We start from the raw sequence: 13,037 nt of genomic DNA on the forward strand, positions 1-13,037 counted from the left end.
TCAGCAAGAGTATTGCCAGAAAAAGTAAAATTCAAAATTCTGGTCATACGCGATGGTTGACGTCACACATATCTAAGGCGAGAACCGAAGAACAAGCTGCTGGACTCGGGTGAAAACAGCTTACCACAGATTACATATATATATATATTGTAGCGTGCACGGGGGAAGGCAGCAGTAGGGCTGGTAGGTGACGTAATCACACACAGAGACATAAGCCCGATATACGCTCCTTGCAAAGGAGCCGGCTCTTTTGTACAGCGGTATCGGCGCTATGCTTCAGTGTGAGAGGACCCGGGTTCGCGCCCGCCCTCCGCCTGTGTGTGGATTTCCTCGCTCTGTGTGATGCGCCTGCCTGCGGGAACCGAGAACGCTACAATATATATATATTGCATCATAAAAAACGTATTGCCAAAGTAAACCAAATTTGAAGTAACTGTAACAGCTGTAGTTCAATCCATTTTTTTTTGTCTGACCGGTTAGATTGTTAGTTGATTGAAGGACCAATGCCAAAACAAAAACGAACGAAATGTATTGTCTTTATTTTTTTGTGATTACTCGTTTTAAAAAAAAACTACAATTCCCAGCATTCCTCTTTTCGGGCGCTGTGGCGCACGAGCGCGCAGCTGGAAAGGCACGTCTGGCTACGTCACTGCCGCACCTGCGCAGCCATCTTGTATCGGTGAGGAGTAGAAAAGATAAGGAGAGGAAACCGAGGCGAACAGAGAAAGAGAAACGACGAACATTCACGATAAAAACCAGGAGAAATTCAACATTACCAAATAGACAGCTGACCCTGGACACGACACAAGACGGCAACTGCGAAAAAAGAAAGAAATAGACAGCTGAAAATAATAACAAAAAAGGAAAATCGTGTTAAGATTTCATTTCAGTATAACGACCAGCCCCGCATTCCCTGCTCGAGTCATGAATCCGGAATAGTAAGTAATGATTTTATCCTTGTTTTGTTTTTTCCTTGTTTTGTACGAGCTAATCTTCATCTTCGGGGTGTTTGTGGACGATGGCACGGCGGTGACATCTCCGCTTTGTTTATTTAATATGCCAAGTGTTTTTACTGTGTGTCGGACACAAAAAAAAAAAAAACAAGACTTGAAAAAATATAAAATACGGTTAGACTTTAATTTCAGAGTCCAGCATCCTTTCTAGTCTTAGCGAAAGGAGGCAGCTGTTTGTTCATTGTGTGAAGCCATGATGATAATAAATACTCCGTGTATTTAATACCCCAGTCGCATGATCTCGGCGCGGTGTGGTAATTCATGGTTGGTAAATATCGGCCTAGTAGTAATATATAATATATATATATATATATATATATATATATATATATATATATATATATATATATATATATATATATTGTGGTGTTTCGTAATCTTGGGTCGAGCTGTCCGGTTCTGCAGCTTGTCATCAGCGTCTTGAAATCGGTGCAGAAAGTTGAAAACTGCTTTTGTCAGCCGGCTAGAATGAAGCGACATGTCCTTGTGTTTTTTTAATGTCGGTATTGTTGATTTTTTTTTTTTAACTGGTGATCCGGGGTAATGCACAGCATCACCTGTTTAAACACACACGTGTCAGAACTCGATTTTTGTACACCGTGACTCTTCGGGGTGTAAAGTCGCCCCCGCTTTGTCGCCTTCACGTTTTTAAATATACCGTTTCTTCTGTGTGTGTTATATTTCTAAACAGTCACCCAAAGCAGTAATGATCTTCATTAGAATAATTATCCATTTTTATTTATATCGTAAGCGGACCATTTTTAATGTTTTCACACCAACTAAAGCGATTGTCCTTTTAATTAAACAGGACTCCTTGCCTTGACAGGTGTGTAACTAATTACTGCCTGCATAATGTTTTTTTTAAAACAATCAATTCATTAATGGCGCCATTGATTAGCGTACTCTGTAACGCGATACTGTGAGCTGTAAAGCGAAGTGGTCAGTTGTTATGGTAACTTGAATCTACTGTTTATATGAACCCTTCTTAATACATTTCTACGCTACAGCCATAAACTTTTCAAAGTCCGCACCTACTGCGCTGCATCCAGCTGGACATATCTGTCCATAAACGTCCTAATCCGTTTGTGTGCATTTAAAACTATTCGCATTATACACACATACATAATGCAGGGCTATGGAAATAAGACTCCTGTTGCACAGCAGTGTGATCCATTCCAGGTTTTACTGCTACCAGCTTGATCAGCCCCCAGTGTGTCTAGCTAACAAGCTTAGGTGTGTCTGATTTATTAAACTCCAAGTGAAACCAGGACCGGATCACACTGCTGTGCAATGGGAGACTTATATATTAACTAGATTTCAGGCCAGCGTTCGGTACAGTGATGGCTGTGACCTGCCCTCGGCGTGGGGAGTGCTGACCAGGGACAGTGTGTCAGGGTTAATGAACCAGAATGGCCAGTCTGGCTACTTACAAGTCTCCCTACAGCCTGGAGCCAATGCAAGACTGATTGGTAATGCTGTCACTGCGATGTGGTGTCTTGTGGGTCCTTTGTAATCATACCAAAACATCCTCAGGGGTCCATCTCCACTTCTCAAGGGCTGCAGGATCGTTTTTTTTTTTTTCATTCCAACGTAAATCTCTCTCTCTCTCTCTCGATCCATTTAATCGATCTAATTGGACATGTTTTAATATTTAAGGTTGTTTTACAGTTGATTAAAAATAAAGTGCACTTGATTGAAGTTAAACTACCTGTGAAACATTCTGAAGCCTGGAGAGAAGTGTCCAGTTAATCTGTGTGGTCTGGTGGCTAAAGAAAAGGGCTTGTGACCAGGAGGTTCAAATCCCGGCTCACTCACTGACTCACCTGTGTGTCACCCTGAGCAAGTCACTTCACCTCTTTGTGCTCCGTCTTTCGGGTGAGACGTAGTTGTAAGTGACTCTGCAGCTGATGCATAGTTCACACACCCTAGTCTCTGTAAGTCACCTTGGATACAGGTGTCTGCTAAATAAACTAATAATAATAATCAAATAATTAGAGCAATTAAGTAATTGAGAGCTCGGGGTAGAACGAAAGTCAGAAAACACTGCAGCCGTCCAGGAACTGAGTTTGACAGCCCTACTCAGAGTTAATAGTTTGATTAAACCAAATGAGAGTGGGGAGTGAAGTATCAGGTAATCTCCGGGTCTTTCAAACATTTTGTCCAGGGGTCAGTCCTGGGGATACAAGCTGGAACGATAGCTAGGATGAAACTAGAATGCCTGGAACAAGGGAGGGAGTTGACAAACACGATCCGACCTGGTTTGTCAAACCAGTCCAGGGACAGAAATAAGACCCCCACTGCATAGCGGTTTGATACTGTTGGAAGTGACCCTGCAGCAGCAGCAGCAGTTGTTGATGATGCATAGTTCACCCCCGAGGTCTGTAAGTTGCTTTGGATAAAAGCGTCTGCTAAATGATTAATTCATCATCATAATTGCATGGGTCGCTGTAGTTTTGCACAGGACTGTGTTGGTTTCTAAACGTTGGGTTTGAAGCCAGGCTCAGCTTTTAAAAGGCTTTAAGTTCAGGAGGCAGAGTTTCCTGATGCCTATTTTAATAATTATTTGTTTATAAAGCATTTGCAATTAACACCTGACCTTTCTTGACCTTGTGTGGCCCTTCTCTCAAAGGCTTTTTTTAATGGTTTTGAACACCATGGATGGGGAGAGGAAACCATATCATTGTAAAACAAAAAACAATACCCAATGCATTTAATTATATTATTATTAATTAGCCATTTATCCAAAGCGACTTAGAGACTAGGAGGTGAACTCTGCTTCATCAACAACTGCTGCTCCTGCTGCTTCAGAGTCACTTCCAATAGGAGCTCGTTTGTTTTACGTCTCATCCGAAGGACGGAGCACAAGGAGGTGAAGTGACTTGCTCAGGGTCCCACACACACACACACAGAGTGAGTCAGCAGCTGAGCCGGGATTTGAACCTCCTGGTATCGAGACCCCTTTTCTTTAACCGCTGGACAAGCAAGCCTCCTCCTTATGAGGTGTAAGTCAGTAAATCTCTTCTGTACAAATCAGAGGTAAAATAGGTCCTGTTCTGATGAGATATGAAGACTGAAGATCACCTATTCAGAGTGCTAAGCCTCTCTCTCCCCCCTCTCTCTCTCGTTTTCAGTGACTACCTGTTCAAGCTCCTCCTGATTGGTGATTCGGGGGTCGGGAAGTCCTGCCTCCTGTTGAGATTCGCTGTAAGTACTGCCACTCAAAAGTCTCGAGGCTAGAGATACAAGTACGTGACGGCAAATAAAAAATCTAAGTTGTCAAGATTTTATTTATTTATTTAAGAAGTGCTGTTGCCGGATCTGACTTACCCTTTTCACTTATTTAAGGTGGCGCAGTTAACATAACCTGACGATCGTTTCTCTTGGGATTCTGTTAACCATTTCTCACAAGAAAAATCAGATTGTATTGTTACAACAGCCTTACTACAAAATGTGTAGTATAGATATGTATATAGGGGGGGAAAAAGGCCATATCACATACATATTGTGGTCTTCTATATATTAAAATACACACTGTTGTTGTAAAGGTATTAACGTGATTCATCTCTTCGTATTCAAGTCCGTGGTGCCACAAGCGGGAAGCTGCTGTCTTGAATATACGTTTTCAAGGACCAGAAATGGTAGAATACATCTTAATTATCACTCCCTAGCGCAGGGGCGGTCAGAGCTGACCCCTCCACTCCTGGTCTTTGCTCCAACCCTGTTCTCAATGGTTTAACCAGTTAAACCTCCGCCCAGATCCTGGATCTGTTCATCTCGTTTTACCGGCAAAACCTGGAGTGGAATATTCCTCCAGGAGCGGGATTGGTTGACACCCCTGGGCTAAACAGGTTTTTTATTCCCCCCTCCCCCAGGATGATACGTACACAGAGAGCTACATCAGCACAATCGGGGTGGACTTCAAAATCAGAACCATCGAGCTGGACGGAAAGACTATCAAGCTGCAGATTGTGAGTACCTCAACAGCAGGGTTTAGTGCAGACAGCTCTTGCGATCATCAAAAGAGAAAAACAAACTTGTGTTTTTTTTGTTTTGATATATAATTTAGTTATTTGGCAGACTCCTTTTAACCATGGCGACTTACAGGTGATTCTGAGATGCTTTGAGTCCTAGAGGAGGAGGAGGATGCGGTCACCTCCAAGCATTACAGACAACATGGGGAGCTTATAATAAGAACATAAGAAAGTTTCCAAACGAGAGGAGGCCCCATTCAGCCCATCTTTGCTCGTTTGGTTGTTAGTAGCTTATTGATCCCAGAATCTCATCAAGCAGCTTCTTGAAGGATCCCAGGGTGTCAGCTTCAACAACATTACTGGGGAGTTGGTTCCAGACCCTCACGATTCTCTGTGTAAAAAAAAAGTGCCTCCTATTTTCTGTTCTGAATGCCCCTTTATCTAATCTCCATTTGTGACCCCTGGTCCTTGTTTCTTTTTTCAGGTCCCCTGGGTTGTCAATACCTTTTAGGATTTTGAATGCTTGAATCAGATCGCCGCGTAGTCTTGTTTGTTCAAGACTGAACAGATTCAATTCTTTTAGCCTGTCTGCATACCACCCCTCGTTCGCTGTATTTTTCAAATATCTCTTAATAGTACATACCGATAAATCATCTCCTGATCACTCGTTTTATCACCAAACTCCTCAATAATGCGATCCAAGTCATTATTTTATTACTATAACATCTAAAAAAAGCGCTGCAAATGTCTGTGATGGTCTTTGAGCGCTGGATGCAGAAGCAGCTATCTTGTTTGTTTATGTCTGTGTTATCTATGTGGTGTCGAGGCTATCAGTATTCATGAGATACGCCCCTTTTTTTCGGCTTCTCTCGGCTCCTATTTGTCTCACTCGGCCACTGAATGGTTTTCTCTGCTTTTTCTGGAGAAAAAACGACTAGAGACCTGTTTTTTGCGTCTTTTTGATGATGTCGGACAGGGTCCAACATTGGACTGGAAAGGGAAAATTGCGATGTCGGACCTGAGGACTGCAAAGGGTTAAATATGAAGCTTGCATTATTATTATTATTATTATTATTATTATTATTATTATTATTATTATTATTATTATTATTTATTTCTTAGCAGACGCCCTTATCCAGGGCGACTTACAATTGTTACAAGATATCACATTATACATTATTTCACATTATACAGATATCACATTATTTTTACATACAATTACCCATTAATACAGTTGGGTTTTTACTGGAGCAATCTAGGTTAAGTACCTTGCTCAAGGGTACAACAGCAGTGTCCCCCACTGGGGATTGAACCCACAACCCTCTGGTCAAGAGTCCAGAGCCCTAACCACTACTCCACACTGCATTGTGACCCCGCGCTGCCCTGTCACGCCCTGGATAAAGGCGTCTGCCAAATTAATAATATTAATAATAAAATAATGGCTGATTGAAAAGGCATGTCGGTCAAACATGTATCATCTTTGTGTTTTTTCTCCCAGTGGGACACTGCTGGGCAGGAGAGGTTTCGTACCATCACTTCCAGTTACTACAGAGGAGCCCACGGCATCATCGTGGTATACGACGTCACGGATCAGGTGAGAGCAGGGCAGGGAGGTTAATCCTGCGGGGGTTATTTATTTTTTTAAATGTGAGGGCCGTATCGTTGTCCAGCCATCAACAGTCCAAAGCACCTTTGACCGTTGTTCCATAGTCCAGTTTCTGTGTTCTTGTGCATATTTTAGTCTTGTTCCCCTTAACAGCGGTATTCTTACTGCAACACATCCTTCAAGTCCTGATTTCAAGAGTGGCCTTCGTACTGTTGATTTGATGGACAGCGACACCTGTGCCTTCTGCCAGTTCTGTTGTCAATTCAACGCTTGTCTTCTTTCTGTTCCTTAAGGATATTTATCTTCAAGTGTCGCTCATCCTTGTTAGACAGCTTTTTGGGTCTTCCAGTCCTGGGTTTGTCAATTACAGATGATGTTTCTCTGTACTTGTTGATTATGCTTCGGATACCACACCTTGAAAATCGAGTGATGCGAGCTATTTCACTCAATGTTTTCCTTCTTTATGCAAGTCAAGTGTGTTATAATAGTAGAAAACACTAGTGGAGGCTTTGAGTAAATTGTTAATGCTCATAATGCATCAGAGTAGAAAAATGCAACATGTCTAAGACTTTTGTACAGCAGTGTATATAGAAAAGGGCTTGTTACCAGTAGGTACCCGGTTCAAATCAGCCACTGGCTCACTGTGTGTGTGCGAGACCCTGAGCAAGTCACTTCACCTCCTTGTGCTCCGTCCTTCGGATGAGACGTCAAACAAGGTCCTATTGGAAGTGACTCTTGAGGAGGAAGTTTCGTTAGTCTGTGGCTTCTTTTCTTTAATCTCTCTCTCTCTCTCTCTCCGCTCAGGAGTCGTACAACAATGTGAAGCAGTGGCTGCAGGAGATCGATCGCTACGCCAGCGAGAACGTGAACAAGCTCCTCGTGGGAAACAAGTGCGACCTGACCACCAAGAAAGTGGTGGACTACACGACAGCCAAGGTGAGCGGGGCTGAAACCCTGGCCGGAGAGCTCCACGGAACGGGCATCCCATTACTGGGGGGTCGCGCGTTCGTTTTTACGAGATTGTAATTTCCACAGCAGTGCTTCCTATGCAGTTCTCTGTGTTGCTTTTATCTGTGTGTCGGCGAACACGTAATTTTTTATTTTTTTGGTTGTATTTATTGTTTTTTTTTTTTTCCCCCAGTATTAAAGAAAAGCAGAAATCAGGTGTGGATCGGGGCTGATTCACCAGTCAGAATGAACTAAGAAACAGCTGCTTGGGTTTCTCATGATCGCTGCTTTTCTTAAAGAACAGCGACCCACACAAACCCAAGCAGCGGTTTCTGAATTCACTCTGAATGGTGAATCAGCCCCCCGATCCACACCAGCGACCCCTCGTCCTGATTCTCAGCGTTCTCACCTTTCCTCCTCCTCCTCCATTCCCGGCAGGAATTTGCGGACTCCCTGGCCATCCCCTTCCTGGAAACAAGCGCCAAGAACGCCACCAACGTGGAGCAGGCCTTCATGACGATGGCAGCGGAGATCAAGAGACGCATGGGACCCGGAACGACGAGCGACGCCAAGGCCAACCTGAAGATCGACAGCACCCCCGTGAGGCAGTCGGGAGGTGGCTGCTGCTAGGACACCCACACCCGCAGCCCTGGGGAGGGGGAGGGAGCAGGGCTGGGCTGGGACTGGAGACTGGAGGCAAAGGGGAGGGGGGCTAACTCAGGGGTGTCAAACTCAGTTCACGGAGGGCCGCTGTGTCTACTGGCAACCCCCGAGCTCTCAATCGCTTAACTGCTCTAATTATTTGATTTAATTGGTTTAACGCTTCTCTCCAGGCTTCAGAATGTTTTATAGGTAGTGAGTCAAGTGCATTTTAAAAGTTAAAAGTTAAACACGTCCAATTGAACTTGTATTTAGATCGATGAAGCTAATTGAGAGCTCAAGTTGGGATGGAGACCAGGAGACCCCGCGGCCCTCGGACTGGCACGTGACCCCCCTGCTCGAACTGGGGGGCAGGGTGGAGGGGCAGAAACCCACACGCAGGCGTCGAAATTAACAGCAATACCCTCTTCTCATCCTTTTTAATGTATTCCTCTTTATCATTTTATTTTATTTTTTTAAACACTGGGGCTGCAAAGTGAAAAGCTGGTCGCAGTTTTATGAAATACCAAAAGAAACTAGTGAAACGACGAACGATTTTTCAACGTTGAATTCAGCAGGTTTTCTTTTAGTATTTTGGAAATTGAGCACTGGTGAGTGTTTTATAATTATGGACGGTCAAGTGTTTTTTTTTTTTTGTAACTGGTTTTTCACGGAGGGGAACTGGGACGGACTGGTCTATAACAGCGCTGGAAATGAACTCCCAGTTTCCCTCAACGTCCAGCTGCAGTCGACTTGTGAGGAGCTTTCATTTTGTGCTGTTTTCACCGTGCAATCTCGTGCTGCTTTTATCTGTGTGTCCGCAAACCGCGCTGTATCATTTAAGCCTTTTTTTTGCTTCTATATGTTTACAGCAGTATCTTAAAAACCGCCTCCCCAAATCCTGACAAATGAACACAGACGTTTTATTTCGAGAGGTTTTGCCACATCTCCGAGAATGGCGCGCTGTGAACTTACTAATCCTTTCTGTTCGGTGTCGACGCTTCAGTCGACTGAGCTGTTGAAGAATTGTTAACCCTTGCATGAACGTTTCGCTGTGTCGTGTGGACACAAGGCAGTGATGCAGCTGTAAGCTGTTGATTTTCAATCTGTATCTTGCACTATGTTGACACTCTCCTCGTCACAATTAACAATAGCAGCGTTGCACTTTTATATAGAGCCTTTCAAAACTAGACCCTATCAAAGTGCTCTAAGCGTTGGGTTATACTTTGTAAATGCATCACTTCCCAGCAATCTGACGGCTTATTTATTATTATTATTATTATTATTATTATTATTTTTTTTTTTTTTAGTCATTTAGCAGACACTTTTATCCAAAGCGACTCACAGAGACTAGGGGGGTGAACTCTGCTTCATCAACAACTGCTGCTGCTGCTGCAGAGTCACTTCCAATAGGAGCTCGTTTGTTTTACGTCTCATCCGAAGGACGGAGCACAAGGAGGTGAAGTGACTTGCTCAGGGTCACACACACACACACACACACACACACACACAGTGAGTCAGTGGCTGAGCCTGGATTTGAACCTCTTGGTTTCCAGACCCCTTTCTTTAACCTCTGGATCAGCAAGCCTCCTACTTGGATCCTGCATAGATTTTAAAATACAACATAACGACAAGTAGAATATGTGAAAGATAGGGTTGTCTAGCAAGGTTGGTGTATGGAGTTCATCCTTGCTTTTATTTATTTATTTATTTTTTTAAAACCCTCATCATAAAACTATACAACAGTAGCCTTACATACAGAGTAAACCAAAATAAAAAAGTTGATCAACTTTTTAAAGAACGTTTTGTTTGTCGTTCAGGGGAAGCCTAATGCGCCCTGTGATTCAGATCAGAACCTTGAATTTGAAATCTCCTGTGTGCAGGACAGTGTGTAGCTGGGAGAGGAGGAGTCAGGACCCAGCTGTGTTCCTTTCCCTCGCTATATTTTCCCCCTCTGTAACCATAACTTGTGACTCCCAGCCATTGATGCGCATTCAGCTAGAAAGAAAAGTTGTGTGACTGGTTTGTCGCTGCATTTAATACCCAACAGAAACACAGATCCACAAAGAACAGATGATGATGATAATAATTCTCTCTGAAGAATTTCAATCATGTTACTACGGAAGTTGATGTGTTTTCTTGTTTATTCACTCGAATTATTCTTAATAATATTCATGATCCCATAAAAAGGGGAATACGCTCCTGAAAGTTTATTTCGGAGTCATGCTGCTGAGGGGGAAGCGTCGTGTCTTCCGTTCCACTGCGTTTAAATATTCTCTCTGTAAGGGAAGCCCTTCTCCTTGCCTAGATTAAGCGATGAAATCAATACCATTTTAACTAATTGAATACATCCGAGCGATCGTGACATTTTTAAGCCTTATTTCTTTTAGATTTTGGCTCCCTTTGGTTTCAAATTCTTTCTATACACGCTACACTACAGCCGACTTTATGACCCACAGTCCTAGAATCTTACTCAGCTGTGAACTGTTTTTATTTCATTTTTTTTTCCTACAGCAGTGGTGTGAAGCAGCGTACGGATCATTTTTGAAATGTTATTTCTGTACGTTTCTGTCTCCTCCTTTTAATCTGTGAGCTGAGTGACAGACAGACAGATGCAGCAGCACCTAAACCCCAGAACAGCTCTGGCAGATTTTAGACTAGCATTGAAGCTTTATCTACAGTACAAGTAGGAAACACGATTCTAGGATACAGAATGCATCTCGGAAGCACTTCATCACGTTGGCAGTCAGAAAAGCCAACCATCTTTTTTTTACCATTATCATACACACACATACATTATAGATAGAGAGAGATAGAGAGATATATTTACACACTGCATTTTCCATCCAGCTTGAAGGGCTCGTCATCCGAAACGTCCTGATTTATGATCAATTATTCACTTTTTTGTGTACCTACATTATCCTTCATTTTTATCCTTTTGGTACACAACCATTTAACTTTTTTCAAATGCGTGTGTCCCATTCGGTCACACATTTTTTTCATTAAATTTTTTCAACTTTTTAAAACACTTTTGCCAGAACTGTGGAGTTCGAGAAGTTGCTTTGCCATAACTTTGAGGGGGAAAAAAAAAATTATATATAATGCATTATAAAATATATACATAAATGTGAAGCTTTTAACATGGTAGAATGGTGCACCTAGTGACACATTTTTCCCAGTTTATTTTAATATATAGCAATGCTTAGCCTGTTACTGACAGGCTGGGATCATGCAACTTGTGGTGTATTTTTAGTGAAGGCTGCACTCTGCTAGAAGGTTTGAATCCCCTTCCCATCTCCGCTCCACTGAATCACACACACACACACACACACACACACGCAAGCAATATAATGCATGTGTGCAGTGAGAGTTTGTATGTGCCTGTGTGTATCAACTGGTTTTTTCACTCACTGTGGTTGGAGTGTAGTTTTTGTTTCAGATGAAGCTCTCGTGAAGGGTGTTTGTTCCTCTGCCCCGTTTCTGACTCAACGCTCTGTCTTGAGAGAGACGCAGCAACTGGTAGCTGTAGGATATTTTCATTTGTTTGGTTCTCTCTGCAGTGGAAACTGATTTCGCATCCGTTTCATGTATTTTTGTTTTATTAATGTATGGACCAATTGTGCTACTTGTATGAGAAGAGATGTGTTTTGTTTTTTTAACATACATGAGCATTCATAGGCGGTAGAAAATGCATGAACGAAACGAGATTAGAAGGGTTTTAATTTGAATTATATTTAAACAAAAAAATAAAAATAATGAATGTACCTTTTTTTGAGTGCTTTTTATTTTGTAACGTGGCAATGTGTTTTTTTGGGGGTGGTGGGGGTGTGTGTAATAAATCATTTTCACCCCAAAAGCTGCTCCTTCTGCTGTACTGTAATCTTAAAGAGCAGTTACACTTGATCGCCAGAGGGTGGCGCTGTTGCTCTGGTTTTCTGTACGGAGACGATTAAAATCCCAACTTTCCCGTTTCCCTATTTCTGTGGATTAAGCTTCCTCTCATTACTATAAATTTAAAATTAACCGGGTTTTTTTTTTTGTTTGTTTTTTATAGGACAACTTTGGCTAAAAGGTTTTGCATCCCCCCTCTATAGAATTAACTAATTTTTCTTCGTCAACTCGAATGAAAGCTGCTGAATAATGTCACGTTAACATATTGAATTACACACCAGCGCTTTGTAGTTTTCCGTATACTTAACGAAAAACTGACAAATTGAAATCTAACATTTAAAATACTGTATTTTGGCTTCCGTTAGACTTTTTTTTTTTTTTTTGTGATATTTTGTAGTTTCTTTGCTTACATGATGATAAATAAAAGCCGCTCCTATACTGAGCATCAAAAGAAACATATCGCTTATATTTGGATAAAATTCACTCGCTGTGATTGAAAAATGACACACTCTGTTTTAGAGCAGGTGCAGTGACTGTGTTGTGCTGATTAACAATTGACGTCACGAAGGTGCTGCAGAATGATTGGTCGATCTCGGACAGGTGTTGTGACTCTTGCTCTCCCGGTTGGTGGCGCTGTCATTGACAGAGTGTGTCTGGTTATACCGTCTCGCCAGGTTTGAAATCGCCGGCTGTGTGAGCACCCAAGACGGCGAGCCACGGCACGCTGCCCTAGTCCAGCCTCCAACACGCCGATCGCACGAAGGCGCTGCTCTCTCCACAGACGTGGCATGTTCTTATTTTTTTCTGTGAGGTTTTCTCTATTGCTTTTAATCCAGCTTGCAATTCAACAGCTGAAATCGCTCCCTAACCAGCGTCCAATCAACTCTCTCTCTAATTAAGCGCATATGCTTCAGTCACAGACGCGTGGCATAGTCAGGGATGAATGATCGAGTGATTGATGCCCGGTAG

At 42.5% G+C, this 13,037-nt stretch overlaps 1 protein-coding gene across 1 annotated transcript; it reads left to right on the top strand.

Annotated features, from left to right (window-relative positions):
• Positions 1-631: 631 nt before the first annotated feature.
• On the top strand, positions 632-11,941 carry LOC117398501 (ras-related protein Rab-1A-like). Its single transcript, XM_033997435.3, has 6 exons — positions 632-938; positions 4,145-4,217; positions 4,886-4,981; positions 6,483-6,578; positions 7,395-7,526; positions 7,977-11,941. Exons 1-6 carry the CDS (start codon positions 925-927, stop codon positions 8,166-8,168), a joined length of 603 nt encoding a protein of 200 aa, XP_033853326.1. The 5' UTR covers positions 632-924; the 3' UTR covers positions 8,169-11,941.
• The last annotated feature ends 1,096 nt before the right edge of the window (positions 11,942-13,037 follow it).

Source organism: Acipenser ruthenus, chromosome 43 (assembly GCF_902713425.1).
Source record: "Acipenser ruthenus chromosome 43, fAciRut3.2 maternal haplotype, whole genome shotgun sequence".
NCBI lineage: Eukaryota > Metazoa > Chordata > Actinopteri > Acipenseriformes > Acipenseridae > Acipenser > Acipenser ruthenus.

Excerpts from the sequence above, each read along its gene's own strand:
- LOC117398501 (XM_033997435.3), top strand. Across the intron at positions 4,982-6,482 it reads AGACTATCAAGCTGCAGATT|TGGGACACTGCTGGGCAGGA; the intron begins GTGAGTACCTCA and ends TTTTTCTCCCAG. Across the intron at positions 7,527-7,976 it reads TGGACTACACGACAGCCAAG|GAATTTGCGGACTCCCTGGC; the intron begins GTGAGCGGGGCT and ends CATTCCCGGCAG.